We start from the raw sequence: 17,924 nt of genomic DNA on the forward strand, positions 1-17,924 counted from the left end.
TCAGCTTGGATCCAAATTATGCCTGAAGAAAGTGAGGGCAGCACTACCAGCAAAGGTTTGATGAGCAGGGACAATTTAAGATTCAAGGCAGTTTAAATCATTCATTATTTAAGATAACGGAAAAGTTCTCAAGTGCCAAGCTGATGAAATATCTACCAATTAGTAGAATTAGTACTTTAAATAGAAGCAGCAGTGCAGAACGAAAACCAGGGATACCTCAAATAGACACACAACGGACTTGCTAGAGGAGAGGGTCATCCACAAAGAAATTAACCAAAATGAAATTCATCAAATGTCACCAACTCCAGACACACTTACATTGGAATAAAAATCTTTCCTTTCTGTCCTCTCCTACTGATTTGAGTTCTTTTTTCCCCTGTCCAAAAACATCTGATGCAAGTTAAATATATGCATCCTCACTGATCCAGCATGTTATGCTTGCCTCAGATAACAGGTAAAGTCAGTTTCACAGAAACAAATAAAACTTGTGTTTGTTTCTTACAGCTAGCATATCATATGAGCATCATGCCCTCGTCACTACATATGGCTACAGCACATCTCTCTCATCATTTACGCTAAATCAGCAGCAACCCTCTTCACTTTGCATCATATATTCACTAACACACTTGCGCAAGAAACTCTCGTGAATAATGCACAAGAAAGACATATAGGCCTCACCTAAACTCCTGATACCACGTGGTATGAATTTCAACTCTATTTGTGAGCTAAGGTAGGACTGTAGCATAAATACCTCTGAATACCAGATGAAGATAGGAGAAAATGAATAGAAAGCAAATCATGACAAACTGATCGTGCTTTCCTCTCAAAAGGTTTGGAGCCATTAATTTTTACAGTTGTGTATCATCAATTCATGGCAGAAATGCTATGTTCGTTTCATCTACTGCGTAGATATCTGACAGCGCTTTTGTGGAGCACACGAGTGCTGTCACAGGAGTTTTTCCTTACCAGGAAAAACCAAGGGAAAAGCTGAAATACTTTCTTACAAATCTCTACAATGCATGAATTTCTAAGAAGACATTAAAAAATAATTAATTTTCAAAAGAAAAACAAGGAAAAACCAGAAGTCTTCTTGTCTGGTGAGAATGCAAGAAACAACCTAGCCACATGACATGTGGTCAGCAGAAGGCTACAGTTGAATATTCAGCATGCAACACTTGTTCTAAATCTACATCTGATGTAAAATCTTGTATATAGGAAGCGGGAGTAGTAAAGATACCACAAAGATGAAAGTGCATTTGGTCATTTTGTCTGAGTTCTGCACTACTGCAAACAGGAAAAAAAAATAATCCACTACAGGCAATGCAAGGCCAGATGCTCTCTAACCAAACCCATCACTGGGCACAAGTTTTTGGTCAGAACTACCTAGGATGAGAAAAGTATGGCTAAGATTACATGTTTCCTGCATGTGGAACAGCACACAAAAAGAGCTAACAACAGTGAGGCCACCAACCAAACTGACTGGCACAAAGACTACTTCACAGCAGTCAAGTATACCAGTGCCACTCATAAAAACAAATACAAGGGGAAAAAAGGCTACATTTCAATGAGGTGACTGCTGGGAAACAAGAGCTTATACATGGAAAGTAAGGCAGAGAAAAAAGATACTTCTGTGTTTACACGTGTCCTTCAATAAAAGTATACAATGTACTACACAGAGGCCACCACATGCTCTCTGCCGCATTTAATATGAGCATGGCAGGGAAGAGACCTGTATTTGCATATACCTTCATTTTTAAGCAAGAGGGTTCTAAAGCACAAATTTTAGAAAGAAATATACAATATATCTCTGAGTTATAAAACTCACATAAACGAGGACCCAAAAGCCTCACCTGAAGTTAGATGCCATTTGGGGAAAAGTGGAAGCTTAACTCTTCAAAAAGCCCTCGGCTGAGGCTGAAAACATGTGGCACCGGGTCATGTCTCCCTTGGGCACCACTCAGGTTCATACTGCAGAACAGGTTTCTCTAACAGAAGAGAGGAAATTGCACGCCAACACTTGACTGCAAGTCTCTCACCCACAAGCAGAAGAAGACAACTCCATTCAGCACATATGGAAAACGCTATATTCTCTAACCCAGCTTCCACGTTATCACTACTGTGATACTACCACATGCCCTGTGAAGAGTAAACCCAATTTTACTCCATTCAAAGGAGGAAGATTTTGTATTCTAAGCAAATAACACAAAGCATACTTTCTATGAACTGGAAGCATCTTCCAATTGTAAAGAATCTCCTTGTGACTACATGACCAGGAAGCTATGTCTCAGTGCCAGTGTGAACATCATCTATCTGCCTTCAGAAGACCTTCGCCAAAGTAAAACTATGAGAGACTACTGGAAATAAAAAATTCTGAGACAAAAGCCTTTTTTTTTTTTCCTCTTTAGGGGACAAAAACTAAGATGTGTTATTTACTGGCTTTCCAATTGCTTCTCCCCTGTAATGTTGGGATTTTGAAGTTCTCAGTTCACAACATTTGGGATCATCCATTCTCATTCTGCTGGGATTTTACTGCAATGCTTCCCATATCTACAGATGTGACACACTGTATTATTGTGCATGTGTTTGATGTACGTCTGTACAAAAGAGGAAAGCATGTGCAAAGGCACAAGAATTCACCCTTGTAGGCACACTTCAAAAGATGAAAAGCTGGGGCAAAATCCACATTGTTTGTTAGGCAAAAATTCCCAAAGGCTTGGGAAATGTTGTTGGAACAGACCGAAGCAGAACTGCAAGAATGAAGATTTTACTAGAGCAGTCCTCAAAATAAATGTCACTACTCTGAAGCTGTTTTTCCAGTTGTCTCCTTATAACTATGAGTCCTCTGGAAACAGAGCTTCATTAAAATGGAAAAAGGCTAAGAGAATGGGAGATGAGCATGCTAGACCTGTAGTGTGCATGGCAATCCCCAAAGTAGGGGTAGAATGAAGACTGTCCACAGTGCAAAACCAGATGAAGTATTCTGCTTAATAGTTGTGAAGAAAGGTTTCAGCTTCAAGTGGAATTACAAGCAAATAAAACAAACACATTCTTCTCATGCAGAGGACAGTATTATTTAGAACTCTTACTAGAAGATGCTGCTTGGGGCCATGGCTACTCCAGTAACAGATCACAAAAAACTACAGCCTGCAATAACACAGCCTAGGAATGGCCTATTTGGCCTACAGAACAAAAGGATGACTATGACACAAATAGTGAAATGAGAAAAAAGTAATTCCCCTCAGAAGGGAATAAGAGAGTGCCTGGATTTCAGGCGTGGTAGCTGAACTCTGACACAAATTTCAGGTTCCACTCTGTCTGAACAGGAATATCTGAAGACTTTTCCTTCCCTACCCTAAACTTCAGTATCTGCCAAAGGAGGGAGACAAAGATTTCCATGGGATCTGGTGGGTATCATCAGCAACTGATAATTGCTGTGTGCAATTTCTATACCCAGTGCATTCTGTACTGAGTCAGAGCCATGTATCACACTTGAGCAGGTCTTTGGTCTTTTCAATCCATAACATTGACAAGTTCTCCATACTTTAGAGAAAGGGGAAAAAGAAATCTTGTACCTAGCTTGTTGTGTGACATCTACAGTGCATGTAAGGATCATCCCACCCGGGGCTCATTACTATGCAATGATCGTAACAACCCAAGCCACAAGACAGGGCTGTGGTTTTACCCTGTAAGGGAATGGAGAAAGTGGCTGCCTTCTGTTCAGGTGGTGGGAGAGAAAGCGAAATGGGAAAACAAGAACTTACCTTCACTCCATCTGATTTCTTGTTCAGCAGGCTTTTGGCAGCTGTGAAGAGAAGCAGGAGAAACAGGTCAGTTTTTCATTTTTAAACTCTTCTCACTTCCCTCAAAACTGCGTAAGACTTCAGAATGATAGTCATCCTGCTAATCTCCCTCTAACAGCAAGAGCCCTGGAAGTTAGGCCCAGTCAGCCAGGAACATTATCCTGGTAGCAGAGGAACACCCATTCCATTCTCTGTGCATCTTAACTGGGCAAAAATCCTTCTGCTATCAGAATCTCAGCAACTCTGAAAAGAGACTTTAGAGCTCCTGTGTTTCAACCCTCTACCGGCACACTGTGACCCCATATCCAGGAATGCCAGCAGTTACAGAGGGGAAAGCTAGAAAAATGTACCAGATCTCTGCAAGAGGGATAAACTTTACCCTCCAGTACAGCTATTTACATAAGACTTTGCTTACAAAGGGGGCACTGATAATGCAGAGACCTCCTAATCACCACTATACACAATAACAGTATAGGAACATTTGGGACATCAGAAATGATGAGACTGGAGAAGTGCAAAAGGCAGAGTCTGACAACCACTAAAAAAGAAAAAGAGACAGGAACTAGGCTGAAGTTCTTCACATTAAGGTAATGCTCTGCTGTGCTCAACACAAACAACTGGCATTAGTCATGAAAGTGAGAGTATGATAAGCATAGACAGGGAATTCACTGCAAATGCCTGGCAGAGGGCACACACACTTGGGACTCAAGAAGGAATTGCTCCATCTATTACATGAAAGTGAGACGCTGACAATGACTGTCAGCAGTGAGACCCCATCTATAAAGCTCAGCTATTAGAAAAAAAAAAAGTTTGCCTACTTATGAAGATCGTGTAGTTGTTTTAGCTCCACTGTAAACAGCATGCTAGAGACCTGCTGGACCAACACACTGACACCTCCACTAAGCAGCTGCCAGGAAGTGTATGCACTCAGGGACTTGACCTGGATTTTTGCCCATGCAGCGCTGGAGCCTAAAAGGCGAGGCAAGTAGTAAAACAACGTTCACATGACTGTTGAAATACTCCACTCACCAGGAATGACCAACCCACGCAATGCTCAGTCTCTCTCTAGAACCAGCAACATCAGGAAAAGTTCCTTTTGCAGGATTCAAGCAATTGCAGAAATTTTCTCTCAAAGCACTTCCCACCCCGCCTTTCCTGCCACATGACCCTATAGATATGGATCAGCTACATGGTATCAGTAAAGCTGGTGCAAATTCTCCTCCTCTTAAATTCTGCTCCATTATGCAGATACAAACTCAGGAATCTACCTTCATCCCTGCCCTCAAACCATCCCAGAACACCGGGAAAAATTCAGGCAGATATTCTCTAAAAATGATTGGTCAAAACACAGTGCTCCAATGTGCTCAGGTAAAGGTGGGCAGACAAACTGTCCTAGGCAACTCATCTGCCCTGCAACAGCCTCTTTCCTGACCGTACATCTACAGAAATACTGCGAGAGTGAATTCAGCAGATGAGTCCTTGCCACCTTCAGATGAAGGATGTCAGCTCCATTCCACATGGAAGTTAGAAGGAGAACAAGGGGACACCGAGGTCAAAACAGGTCCAGCATTTATTACACACATACATCAAGGTACCTCACACAACAGCAGCTGAAAGCATGTAAACCATTATAACCTCTCAACACTTAAGAAAAAATAAAGGATGGTACATCCTCAAAGTGAGGAGGAAAGAAAAAGCAACAAAAATCTGTGTATACTAACTCTTACGGCTAATTCTGGGCAAAAACAAAATACACTCTGCTTTTACAGACTTTTCCGGTACAGAGGGCAACAAAGAAAGCAAGTAAGAGAAATGAACTACTCCAGACAAAGTAGCCATTCTATCCTTCTATCAAGGAGCACAGATTACCCATGAAGAAGCTGCTGACCATGTTTAACAAAGTGTTACAATGAAAGGCATTATTTAGAAACTACCATCTATATGTAAATATCATGAGAAAGCCATTCAAACCGCATTTCTCTAAATTGATTATGCTTTTACAGGAAGAAACTCTTCTCTGCCAGCTAGCATCATCTCTAAAGGAGAGGTATGAAACAGCCTGATAGTGGCTACTGCTTCCATTAGCAAAACAGCCAGCTTAACACTCTGCCATGGTGGCTTTTCAGGTGCAAGTCACTAGTGTCCATTTAAACCCAGCAGGATGATTTCCCTGAAAAGCAGGGAGTTGTTGTCCTATGTCCTCTATCCCTATTTTGGTTTCTTGGCAATCCCATTCCTCTTAGATTCTCCACTGAGTTGTTAAAGGAATTTGCTGGAACAGCAGTGATGCCTGGCAATTGCACGGGAACATTATGCTCTGGCATTTATTCCTCAACAAGAGAATAGTCATTCTGTAATGACTCTACAATAGAATAACGGAAGTTTTGTGAAGCCCAGTCACTCCAAAACACTTTTTCAAACGAGAAAAAAAAGGTATAACCAGATGGAAAGGCAGATAAAACCTCCCAAACAGTTAGGCAAGACAAATCTTTATGTGGTCTGGACCTACAGAATCTCTAGACATAGCACAAACCTTCCTTCCTATCCAATTCCTATCACCAAACACTGTTCATGTCAATAGCACAGTGAAGATACGTGCAATACTTTGGAAAAGTCTCAAAGGTTTGAAGGAACACTTGGATCTTCCATAAAAACCCAAATGGTTCTCAAAGAAAGATTAAAAGAGGTAACTAGCATTCATTAATACTAAAGCCTGAAATACACAACCCAGTAGTATCCTCTTGGCAGGAGCTGAAGAGCTCCCAGTTCTCCAGCTAATGAATAACAGGGAAATTGTGTGCTGCACAGTTGATTTCCTTCTGGTTTTTGCCCCCTACCAGCCTCAGAAAACTAAGGCATTCTCCAAGAAGATGATTTACAAAGAGCCAAAGCCCAGCCTTACATTTTGTGATATTTTATGCTTTCAAATATCTGCCCACCTATTGCAAAAATTTCACATCCTGAAAGATGACCACTATGCAAGCGTCTACGTGCATGTACAGTGCACAGAGCCTACGAGGTCAAGACTGTCTCTGAACACCGATCTTGGAGACTGGAGACTGATGCTCCTGTCCATCTGAAATCCAAGAGTTGATTGAACATCATCCCTGTAGTATTACAAAAACTCAGTTTCCTCACAAGCCAATAAATGAAGAGATGAAGAGCAAATAATGCAAGAAAAGACATTCACAGAATTCTCCTGCACTTCGGGGAGAGGAAGATAAAACCAATGAGAATCATTTAAATTCCTTTTTGACGATACAATACACTCTCAGGCCATAAATGATAAATACTGATATTCTGTCATAATATCACGCAATTCTAGGAAGTGCAAGATTGAAGTTTACTTACTGAAGTATATTACTTCAGCAGGTCCACACTGTAGTAGTTGTTTATCACATCCTGAAATTCCTGATTATTAAGCAAATTAACAGAGAAAACACTTAAAGTAACTTTTCATTAAATATGACTTCATTTTCTGCTTGGAAAATGCAGTTCCCACTGCTCTCATACTCATTTATTCAAAGTTCTACAGAAACTTCTTGACAAATCTGCTCCTCCATATTTTCACCCTTTGAATTCACATCAAAAGGTTAGGGTTTGCATTAGGTCAGTGACACAAATTTCTGGTCCTGAAAGCATATCTTTGTAACTAAAACAACACAGCAGAAATTTCAAATGTATTACTTGCACAATTTTAACTGTACTTTGGCCCCCAGCAGAAGAAAGATGTGGAACTGTTGGAGTTGATCCAGAGGAGGGACACAAAGATGGACTGAGGACTGGAGCACTTCTATGAAGAAGGCTAAGGGAGCTGGGCTTATTTAGCTTGGGAAAGAGAAGGCTCTGGGGAGACCCAATTGCAGATTTCCAGTACTTGAGTGCTTATGAGCAGGAGGAGGATGGACTTCTCACGTGTGCAGACAGCAACAGCACAAGAATGGCTTTAAAATAAAAGAGGGGAAATCTAGTTTAGACATCGGGAAAAAAATTCTTTATTCAGAGGGTGGTGAGGCACTGGAACAGGGTGCCCAGAAAAGCTGTGGATACCCCATATGTCTGAAGACATTCAAACCCTGGTTGGATGGGGCCTTGGGCAGCCTGATCTGATGAGTGGAAACCCTGCCCATGACAAGGAGTTGAAACTGAGTGATCTTTAAGGCTCCTTCCCATCTAAGCCGTTCTGTGATAAAGAGAACAAACTCTAATTTGGGTATAAAATACATATGTGTACACATACACACAAATAAAAAAAACCTTAGTTTTACAAGCCATTTTGGTATAACAGGATAGTGAAATATTTCAGTGTCACTTCATTATTTGTATTCTTTCTTCTTAATCTTTAATCAGTTCAAAAACATCAGTGCACAGGCTACAGTGAACAGGTGAGGAAGGTCAAGGACAACAAGAAGTTTGTTAAGTTGTAAGGTAATTAAATTCTTTAAGATCACTTCAGTTACATCACTGATTAAAGATGGCACATTTTCAACAAACTGCTCTCTGAATTTATTTCCAGTCTCTCTCAACCTCATCTAACTAGTTAAAAAACCAAAACTTTACATCAGAGAGTCAACAAGGATCTGCAGGGACAAGTAACGAGTTCCAGTTATTGTCACAAGCTGTTATACTAACTCCCTCAGAAAATTATCTTGAGCAAGCAGTGACAATTCCCAACAAAAAAATCCCAGTTAGAGGTTTCAGGCACAAGGCTTAATTACCTTTAATGTCTGCCTTAGGATTTATTTTAACACAACAGGGTAGTACACATGTTTTGTGCTGGTACGTTTGACAGAAGTGCATTTCAGAGTGTGAAAGTTTGTACGACAACTCTTCTCTCAATTAGTAATTCCAGTACAGAGTTTGCACGAGATTATCAACACTGTTTCCCAATCTGTTTGTAAGTCTTATGGAGAAAAGCCACTTTGTGAAGATGTGCGCTTCTAAGATAAAAAGCAAATTTGTCCAACCATGTTCAGTTTGCAGCAGGCTCTTACAGAATTTTAGTTACATAACTGAGCCCAGGCACCCCAAAGTCTGCAAGTATTAGGAATCTCTGAATACCTTGCCAGCTTTCTCTTAGTAATAAATTTACATTTATTTCTCAGAAGGTGATTTAGGAGTTCCTTGCATATGAACTAATCTATTGATCTATCTGACTGCACTCCTCTATCTGTAAGCAAACACATCAGGTTGTATCAGGTCACATCAGCACTTGTTTCAGTTGCCTGAACATCAAAGCCACAAGTGATCACCTACATCACTGTGGTTGTACCCCGGTGTGACTCTAAAGATCCATAACCAATGTTGATACAACAATGTTCTCTCTTAGCCAAGCGAATGCCTACCATAGAGCCGACAGTAATTACAGACCTTATTAGAACCAGATCTCAATTTCCTGACTTATAGCAAAAGCAATGAAACTTTATCTGCTTTTATCTGCTGTCATGAGATACAATCATTTCAAAAGAACCACAAACAGCCAATATTAATTGTTGAATATGCTGTAAGTGGGGAAAGGAGCCAGATCACTTTTTTTTTTTTTTAATCTTCAGGACTTGATCTGACAACAGGAATCTAGCAAGCAACAGAATACTCACAAAAAACTTTTTTTCTCCTGTAAAAGGAAGACTTTGGCAGAAAAAAAAAGTACAGCTACAGACCCTTTAATCATAAAAATTTATCACGAGTTAAAACCATACAGTCAAATGCATAAACTCTATGGTATAAAATGTTTGACAGAGGTGACAGTAATGACAACAGCATTAAAGAGGCTTTCTCATATTTCCTGCAGATAGTACCCTCTCTCACCTAATTAATTGAAACCAGGGTCACATGAGTCTTCATTTTCCTCTTAATTCAAAATATCTGTGAAGAACGCTTTAGAAGATCTTATTCCCAGACAGGAAAGAAGCTTCTCTCCTCATAAATCTAGATCCCTGCGTGCTGAGAATGCAGCTTTTAGAGGCCCACAAAACAGTGTCACCCAATTGGAGAAGACAAAACCCCCCACTGCCTTAAAGGGAAAGAACTTTTCAAGTTCTTTCAGGACTTTTCAAGTGCAATTTGATGACCTGACATGACTGGAAAAGCCTGAGCTCAACCCAAAGTTCCCTCATAGACTTTCTACCTTTTCCCTTTGAGTTCGTGCCATTATTCTTCAGATCAGATTTATGTACTTCAGCTGCACCAACTAAGAAATCTAGCAAATTAAAAATTTAAAAAAAAAAAAAAAATTAAAAAATCAAGCTCATGTTAATACAGTCATACAGAGAAAATAGGAGTAGCTGATCTCTTCACTTGCAAAAGGCATCAAGATATTAAGAATAGCTACTACCCACAGAAGCTTTGATTGCCTTGCATTTCAATTCTCAGCATTTCCTTTCGGACAGTTTTTCAGCACATCTCATTACTTGAGATCAGAGCTTATATTCAAAGCAGAACTGAGTGATACTGAGAACTCTGAACTCACTACAGGCCACCTAGGATTGCCTTCTCTTCAGCTGTTAACTGAAAAGGATCCAGCAGCTTCAGCCTTTGAGACAGAAGAATGAGCAGAGCAAGCCTTTTCCTCCTTGATATTAGTTCAGGGAATAAGCGGATGCATAGGTCACACACCATTAAGGAGAACCCTTCTCTCAGGCATTCCACTTAATCAAAATCTGGGCCACAGGAGATTTTATTACTTAAGTACTTCTGCAGCTTCATTAGAAGTGACATTTATAGACTAAAAAAGAATCTAAAACTGCTGTTTAAAAAAATAAACTAATACAGAATCATCAAGTGAAATACAAACAAGCAGTTTGAATAGATCAAAGACAGATCATACCAGCAAGAAAACCCAAAAGAATGTTTTATGCAGCTCTGTTGAAGCCCTGTAGTTGTGCTATCACTTTTCCAATGGTTATTTCAAAAAGATTCTCTGAAAAGTTTGTTAGTATCAAGTCCTCTCATAACACAATCTGAGACAAGTGAATCAAGAAAGTGATTCTGCCAAATAAGCAGAAATTCAAGGGAAATCGCTGTAGTCACACTTACTTTTTGCACAGTCCTGACATTGGCACAGGTTCACTCTAAAGCTAGAACCAAGGAAAAACAATTCTGAAGTTGCTAAAGGCTGCTCCTTAATCAGGGCTGGATTTCCACTTCCTGACTTTATTTGAAAAGCACTACTGAAATTACCTGAATCCATACAGGCTGTTAAAAATGCCGTCCTGATTTCACAAAAGATTATATGCATGAATGTACAGTCTGAATGCTGGGATAATATTTCACAGAGGTTTTCATTCTACTTAGATGCTTACTGCAACATCACAGAGCGTTAGTATTGGTTTCCACCATTAGTAAACAGCCAGATAAAATTAACACACTTCCTTTTCATTCTTCATCACTTATAATGCATATAGCAGACTTTCGCCCGAAAGTAACTGGAGTCAGGTAGAATAAAAATCTGACTCATTAATTCAGTGATCACCCTTTTTAAAAGAGAAGAAATGGCAGTGAGTGCAAAGAAAGCAGATGATTCTACAAACCAAAAGCACTTGCAGATAGAGGTTTTCCACCCAAATGGAAGTGAACACATAGGGTAAGAGTGCACCACATAAATGCGCTGAGCCAAGACAGTCATCTTGCAAAAAGTACTGATTTGCATGCTGAGATTTGCGTCTCCACTAAGTGCACTACGTAATGCAGTTGAGTGGGAGCCAGACTACCAGTTATTAAGCTTGAAAGGATGAAAACCACTTCTGAGACTCCAAATAGAGCAGCTCTATTAGTTAGATGCTTCAGACTCCTTTTTGTTGAGTCAAAGTAATACAATACTCAAAAAGCTCCTGCTCCCATTCTCACCAATAATATTATTTGCTCTGTGTCCCTGCCACAAATCTAAAAGAATCACTGCTAATGAGCAAGTCTTCCTGACTCTTATTGGTTTCAGACAATAAAACTGATAAATGCCAGCTAAAACTTCCCCAGAATTACAAAATATCATTAGGGGATTGTCGCAGCTGACTTTGCTTCTGTCTTGTACCAGACTACAGCTTCAAATGCTCTTCCTCAAACAAATCACTCTTTTTCTCACACTGCTCACCAGCCAAGGCAACGTGACCCTTCCTACATTAGGATGAACTTTGAGCATGTTTCCTCCCACCCTACTCACCCATAGAAAGGTTTAAACATCCCACAATTCACACAAATCAAAATGAGAGAAGGAATGAAAACAGTGAAAGTTTACCTGAAAAATTCCGAGACACAAGCATCGTTGTGAGGATTGCGCCCTGTGAGGGAGAAAAAGCAGGGATAACAGACAGTGTCACTCACCCCAGAGAGGGGCTTACCCATGGGGAACAGAGTGAATTAGGTACCAAAGCAGAGGCATCCTAATGCTACCCTGGGAAGTCCTAGGATCTCCAGCATGTGGCTGTTGGACTTGGCATGAGATTGCTCAGTCTTGCCTTTCTAGAGCAGCTGCTAGAAGCTGAGCAAGATATAGCCTAGGAGATCTAAAATGGCACCAAGTATGGTGTTTAGATACTCAGTTGCTTCCTAGCTTGCAAGTAACTGCTCCGCACAAAATCCGGAGGCTTTCCTTAGCTACAGGCACCTGATATACTACTACTAAGAGGTGGAGAGCGATCACAACTAAAAGTATCAGAATTTAAAAACTAGCTGTTCTACTTCAACTCTCTTGCAGGGAAGTAGAAGACATGATTATACAGCACAGCAACAAGAGAAACTTGCAGTTTTGGAGAAAGAAACTACACAGCTCCTCAATATAACTTCTTAGCACCTTGTACTGGGGGTCAAGGTCCTTTATTAATACTACTGATCTAATCATAAAAAATATTTTGCTCGGAAAGCATTAACCTCAACTTCAGAATATTAAAAACAACAACAAACTACACATCAGTTATGATATACTTACTTTCAGCTTCCTTCTAGCATTGAACTTTCTCAAGCATTCCACAGTCTCCTGCCTGTGCATCATTGAAGCAACAGTAGATCGTTGCTGAAAAACAGGAACAGAAAAATAAATCAGCAACTTAGCCTAACTAAATCACCTGGAGGAGTTCTCCCCATCAGCATATCATCACAATATGGAAACCAACATGGCTGAACCTCTCATCACTGCATGGCTGCAAAACACTGTGGCCAATTCATAGCTTACAAACTTTCCAAACTAGCATAAAATGTCTAATGAGGATGACCATTACCTGAGTGCGCCTAAGAAATAATGTGACTCAAGTACAAGTGAGTATCAATGCTCCGTGTCTCCCACACACATTATGCATCAAAATACTAATAAGACAAACTAATAAGCACACCGTGATGGTCTGACTTGGAGACACTGCAGAAAATATGCAGACTGCATTAGGAACAGCCTCCAGTGGAAAATTCGAAGCAGTAAGTAAATATTAGAGAGTGGCAGCCATCCTGGTAACTCCTTGACTCTAAGTGCCTGACTAACAGAGACCTCAGCATCTTTTCAACAGTTTTGCAAAAATAGATTCTCGGTGTTTAAGAGGAATAATAATATGGATATATTACATCAATGCAAAAACCAAGGCGTAATCTCCAGCCAGTGATGCACACCTGTCACCCACACTAGACTGGGATCCCATCAGCTGCAAAAAGAAGTCTTCCCAGAAGTGTTGACAGTCATTTAGAGCACATGAGGAAACCAGAGACTGATGCTGCCAGGCATTTAGAGCACATGAGGAAACCAGAGACTAATGCCAAAGTAGCTGTTGCTCATGCACAGAGCTGCAAGCCTGTATTCCCTTTACAAGGACAGTGGGAGATTGACTAACTTGGCAGATCAGACTGTATAGGCCAGCCATTACCTTTCTTCTGCCTGGAAGAAAACATGCAATGCCTAAGAGAACTATAAACCACACTCAGATTCAGCTAGTTCCATAGGAAATCTCTGCTTTCACCCTGACTTTGAAGCTAGTCAGCTGCTGCACCGTATACCACAGTATGCAGTAAGTAACTTAGCCGTGTTCCACAACAAATTTGATAATCATTTCTTATCCAGCCTCCTTTGAAGTGACATTGATGCCCACTTGTTCATCTCTGTCTTAAGAGAATCAGGATGTACTTCCAAAATTTAGAGACACTAAAACCCAGTGACTCAGATAAAACGTTCATACTTTTTCTCGCACCTAATTCAGAGCAATACATCTCCAGTATGAAGACCTATGTTGTGTGCATGTAGACCACAAATGGAAACAGATTGGGTAAGAGACTGAAATGGCTATGAAGTAAAATCAAAATCCCCATAACTCAGAGAATGAAAGCCTTTCTTACACCATTTTATATTACACTGTTGTGGGGAGTGAGCTATAATACATATAGCTTTGGTAGAGGCACTGGGACAAATGTTAAATATATAGGAACTGCTATTGATGACAAACATTCACAGAGTTAAAAAAACAAACAAACAAACAAACAACCCTCAGAGATGCACAAAGTCTCAGCTAGTGTAAAATTCTGACTTCCAAGTAACTCACTACCTGACAGCTCACACAACTGTTACGCAGACGTTCACATAATAAGGTTAAATAGCTAATTTGTTGTTTTGTGGAGGAAGGAAAAATTACCACAATTTCTTAAGAACAAATGAGCTAAGGAACACACTAGACACATAGAAAGTAGAAGTATGTTATGGTATTACAACAGCATCTGGTTAGACTTAGGAGGAAATACTTAATCTTCACAGATTAAAAAAAAAAAAGTGTGCCACTGCTGTCCTTCCCTATGCCCACTTACAGCTACGTTCCAGGATTTCCTTGTTCACTTTGCAAAAGATGAAAAATACCCATGTAGAATCTGGAAGTGGGAAAAAAAAACTACATAGGAAGAACACCAAGACATTACACTGCTTTGAAATTTACTACCAGTTAAGTTAAAACACAGCAGAAATGTTCCAGCAGTACAAATATGTAGTGCAATAAACTGAAGTTTAAGATGAAGAAGAAAATAATCCTAAAATATTTTGCCTGATGCATCTGACATTTTAGGATTATATGTATTGGAACTGGAGATATGGAGAAAAACAAACTACTGGCATTCACAAGACTTGTAAAAGAAAGAGGCATTCATTTTTTCCTACAATGGCAATAAAAGCACCACAGCATGACAAAGTTGGTTTGTTGAAGGTCAGCCTCCAAAAATCACAATCTGATAGATTTATAATATTCTAAGCTCCTCTGCAGCTAAGTCTTCTTGACGTGTCAGTTCAGGGTAAACTACAAATCAAAGTGTAACAGAGAAAAACACTCACGCAGACCCATGGATGTTTGAGAGCCTGGTCAGCTGTGATGCGCTTTGCTGGGTTTATTGTCAGCATCTGGTTGATCAAATTCTTTGCTTCAGGAGTCACAGTGTCCCACTCAGGTGATGGGAACTGAAAGAGGAAGAAAGAAGAGATGATGAACTGAAAATATCCTCTCCTACTAGCAGAAGAGATTCTCTCTTCTACACAACTGAACTCCAGCTTTTGCCCTTTTAATACCAGGGCTATATATTTGCAGAAAACCATAAATTTTGGAAAAACTCATGCTGAATGAATCCAGCAAATGAATTATACCAGACAGTAGGACATACCTGTATCATTCATCAGACACAGGCAGGTGTATCATCACTCGTACCTCTGAACTTCTTTCATACTCAACAGTCAAAGTTAAGTCATAGGTCTTTTTGACAGAGTTCTGACATAAAGACAGGCACTATGTTCTTTTATCCTACCTTGCTCTTTCTCCAACATGCAAAGAAGCTGTAACAGCATATACAAAAGTCACAAACGTAACCAAACAGTACCAAAGCTCCAAGAAAGCGATAACCGCTGACACAAAAATCCTATCACGTGTACCTTCCCTACCATAAAGCACAATATAGTGGAGCAATATCAGCCTCTTAGGCTTAGCAATGCATTGGCAAGTTGTTTGCAAGCATCTATCATACAAAAGAAAACACATTACTTAGGGAGCAAGAGAAATGCTATAGGGGAGAGGAACACAGAAGCACGGGAACAAAGAAAATGATCTCAAACAGTTTTAGCTGCTGGTCATTGAGGAGGGGGTATGATTCCTCTCCTATGATTCCAGGAATTATGTTTACACCACCCTCCCGATTCTTGCATGTGCTACAGATGACAGCATGCTAATACAACATGTGGTAAGTCTCACTCTTACGAATCCACTGTTCAAACACGAAGAACTTGAGACCACAAAGATAACTGCTGTTGGGCTAAATGTTCCCGGTCTTTAAAGAGGAAGCAGGGAGGAGAAGACTGATCTATCCTGAGACAACTTTCTTTCAGTACTACAACATTAAGAAAAGTTTATCTCATTTCTTTTCTCCTGTATCTTATATGTTGCTCAATTGGATCAAGAAAATGCACTCATATCTGATCTGTTTATCAAGCTTACTTCTGCATTCTCAGACATCAGCAAAACATTACACAACTCGCCCTGAAAACACTGAAGGAGGCTCAAAAATGATAATAGCTATCAACCAGGACACTTCCCACACACTCCAACCCTGAAATATTCATAACAATGTCTTTCAAAATCCCTCTCCAACAGCACAAGGTCCAATTTACAATTGTCAGTGCCTCCACAGGTAAGAGATAAAAGTCCAGTGCTGGGGGGTAAGGACATCAGGGAGTATGCACTAGTAAAACTTGAGCTGTTTTCTGCCACACAGATAAGGGGAAGAATCTACTGTACTCTCTTCATTCTAGACAAGAATTCAAAAGCAATAAGTGATAAAGTATTGGAGGCACAGGGATCAGGCAATTCACTCCTCATGATCTACAGAAAGCGTCGGCCATTTAATCCCTGAAGTGCTTTGTAAATTCCCATCTATGTAATTAGCGAAAAAATCACTTCAAATGAGAACAAGCAACACAGAAAGAACACAGCAACAAAAGGGGCAGGAAGGCAAGAGACAAACACACATCCATTTAAAGCTATCAAATACGAAGACATCACTTTCTTCTCTCTCAGGAAGCCATTGAGCCAGGACACAGGGTAAGGCAGATCTTTATTCTCACCAGTATAGCAGCTCTCATGGTCTCAGGCCCAGAATCTGAGAGGCAGCTGAGGTCCAGGAGAACCTCAACTCCCCCATCTAAGCCCCAAGGTAGCCCAACAAAATGAACTCCCCCGCTGCCTCTGCAGTACTCACGTCTGCAGGCTAATATTTCTAGGAATTCCTTTTCTCCTCCCAAGCCTCTCTTCATGTGGAAGAACTTACATAACACATTCAAACTGCTATGTCTGGACCATATTCTATATAATCTTTGCTCCCCAATGCTAAACTCTTTCCTATTTCTTTCCTTCAGGCACCTCTTACACCTCAGTTTTGCTGCTCTCTGAGAACTATTCCAGAAGTGCCTGGTTTTCACTACAGCCTCCAACCCAACACACTAATCCCTCCACAAAGACACTTCTCCAAAGGTTCTTGCCAGTCAAGTCTTCTCACCAGGCTCCACATATTCCACTGCTGGAATAAATTCCACTGCACCACAGAGAAGACAGGAGGCCCTAATGTAAGCTATAATTCTACAGAACAGTTCCCAATTCTTTTAACTGGGCCTTGGCTAAGACAGGTTTCTTCATTCTACCTTCCTTTTGCTCTCCTTAAGCCTTAACATCGCCTACATGTTCAGCACTTCATGGCAAACACAGGAGAAAACACCATTGCCCACCATCTCCATTTCCAGCTCTGCATTTCCCTAATGACCAACAATGTCTTGATGCCCTCTGCGATGCTGTCCACATATCCTCTCAGTAGCCTCAAACAGGACTGTATCCCAGGCAGAGAAGACGAGATGTATGAACACGCCAAACATCATTTTGCACAGTAGCTTGGGGCCTGCTGCTGGACGCCAAGATAATGCCATGTTTTGGATATGGCTTCTACACCCATGCAGGTACTCAGCAAGAAAGTGCCCTTACGTCATAGGCTCCGGCTTTGATCTGCTGATAGAGTTTGTGCTGATCTTCATCCCAAAAGGGAGGGTACCCCACTAGTAATATGTACAGAATCACTCCTGGGAGGGAGAGACACAGATACACTCTGGTTAGGCTAATATGCCAATTACTCCTTCAGCCCATCTAC

The 17,924-nt window shown here is 40.5% G+C and overlaps 1 protein-coding gene across 13 annotated transcripts in view; it reads right to left on the bottom strand.

Moving 5' to 3' along the window:
- Window positions 1–17,924, bottom strand: part of CAMK2G (calcium/calmodulin dependent protein kinase II gamma) — a 111,381-nt gene that overhangs the window by 22,913 nt on the left and 70,544 nt on the right. For all 13 annotated transcript variants that reach the window (XM_052678229.1, XM_052678228.1, XM_052678232.1 and 10 more), the window contains exons 9-13: window positions 17,762–17,856; window positions 15,082–15,204; window positions 12,721–12,804; window positions 12,031–12,073; window positions 3,762–3,802 (exon numbers count right to left, since the gene is read on the bottom strand). In XM_052678229.1, the coding sequence (XP_052534189.1) occupies window positions 3,762–3,802; window positions 12,031–12,073; window positions 12,721–12,804; window positions 15,082–15,204; window positions 17,762–17,856 (386 nt within the window). The remainder of the gene's footprint in view (window positions 1–3,761; window positions 3,803–12,030; window positions 12,074–12,720; window positions 12,805–15,081; window positions 15,205–17,761; window positions 17,857–17,924) is intronic.

This window comes from Tympanuchus pallidicinctus, unplaced genomic scaffold, assembly GCF_026119805.1.
Source record: "Tympanuchus pallidicinctus isolate F22 unplaced genomic scaffold, pur_lepc_1.0 scaffold16, whole genome shotgun sequence".
In the NCBI taxonomy this organism is placed as follows: domain Eukaryota; kingdom Metazoa; phylum Chordata; class Aves; order Galliformes; family Phasianidae; genus Tympanuchus; species Tympanuchus pallidicinctus.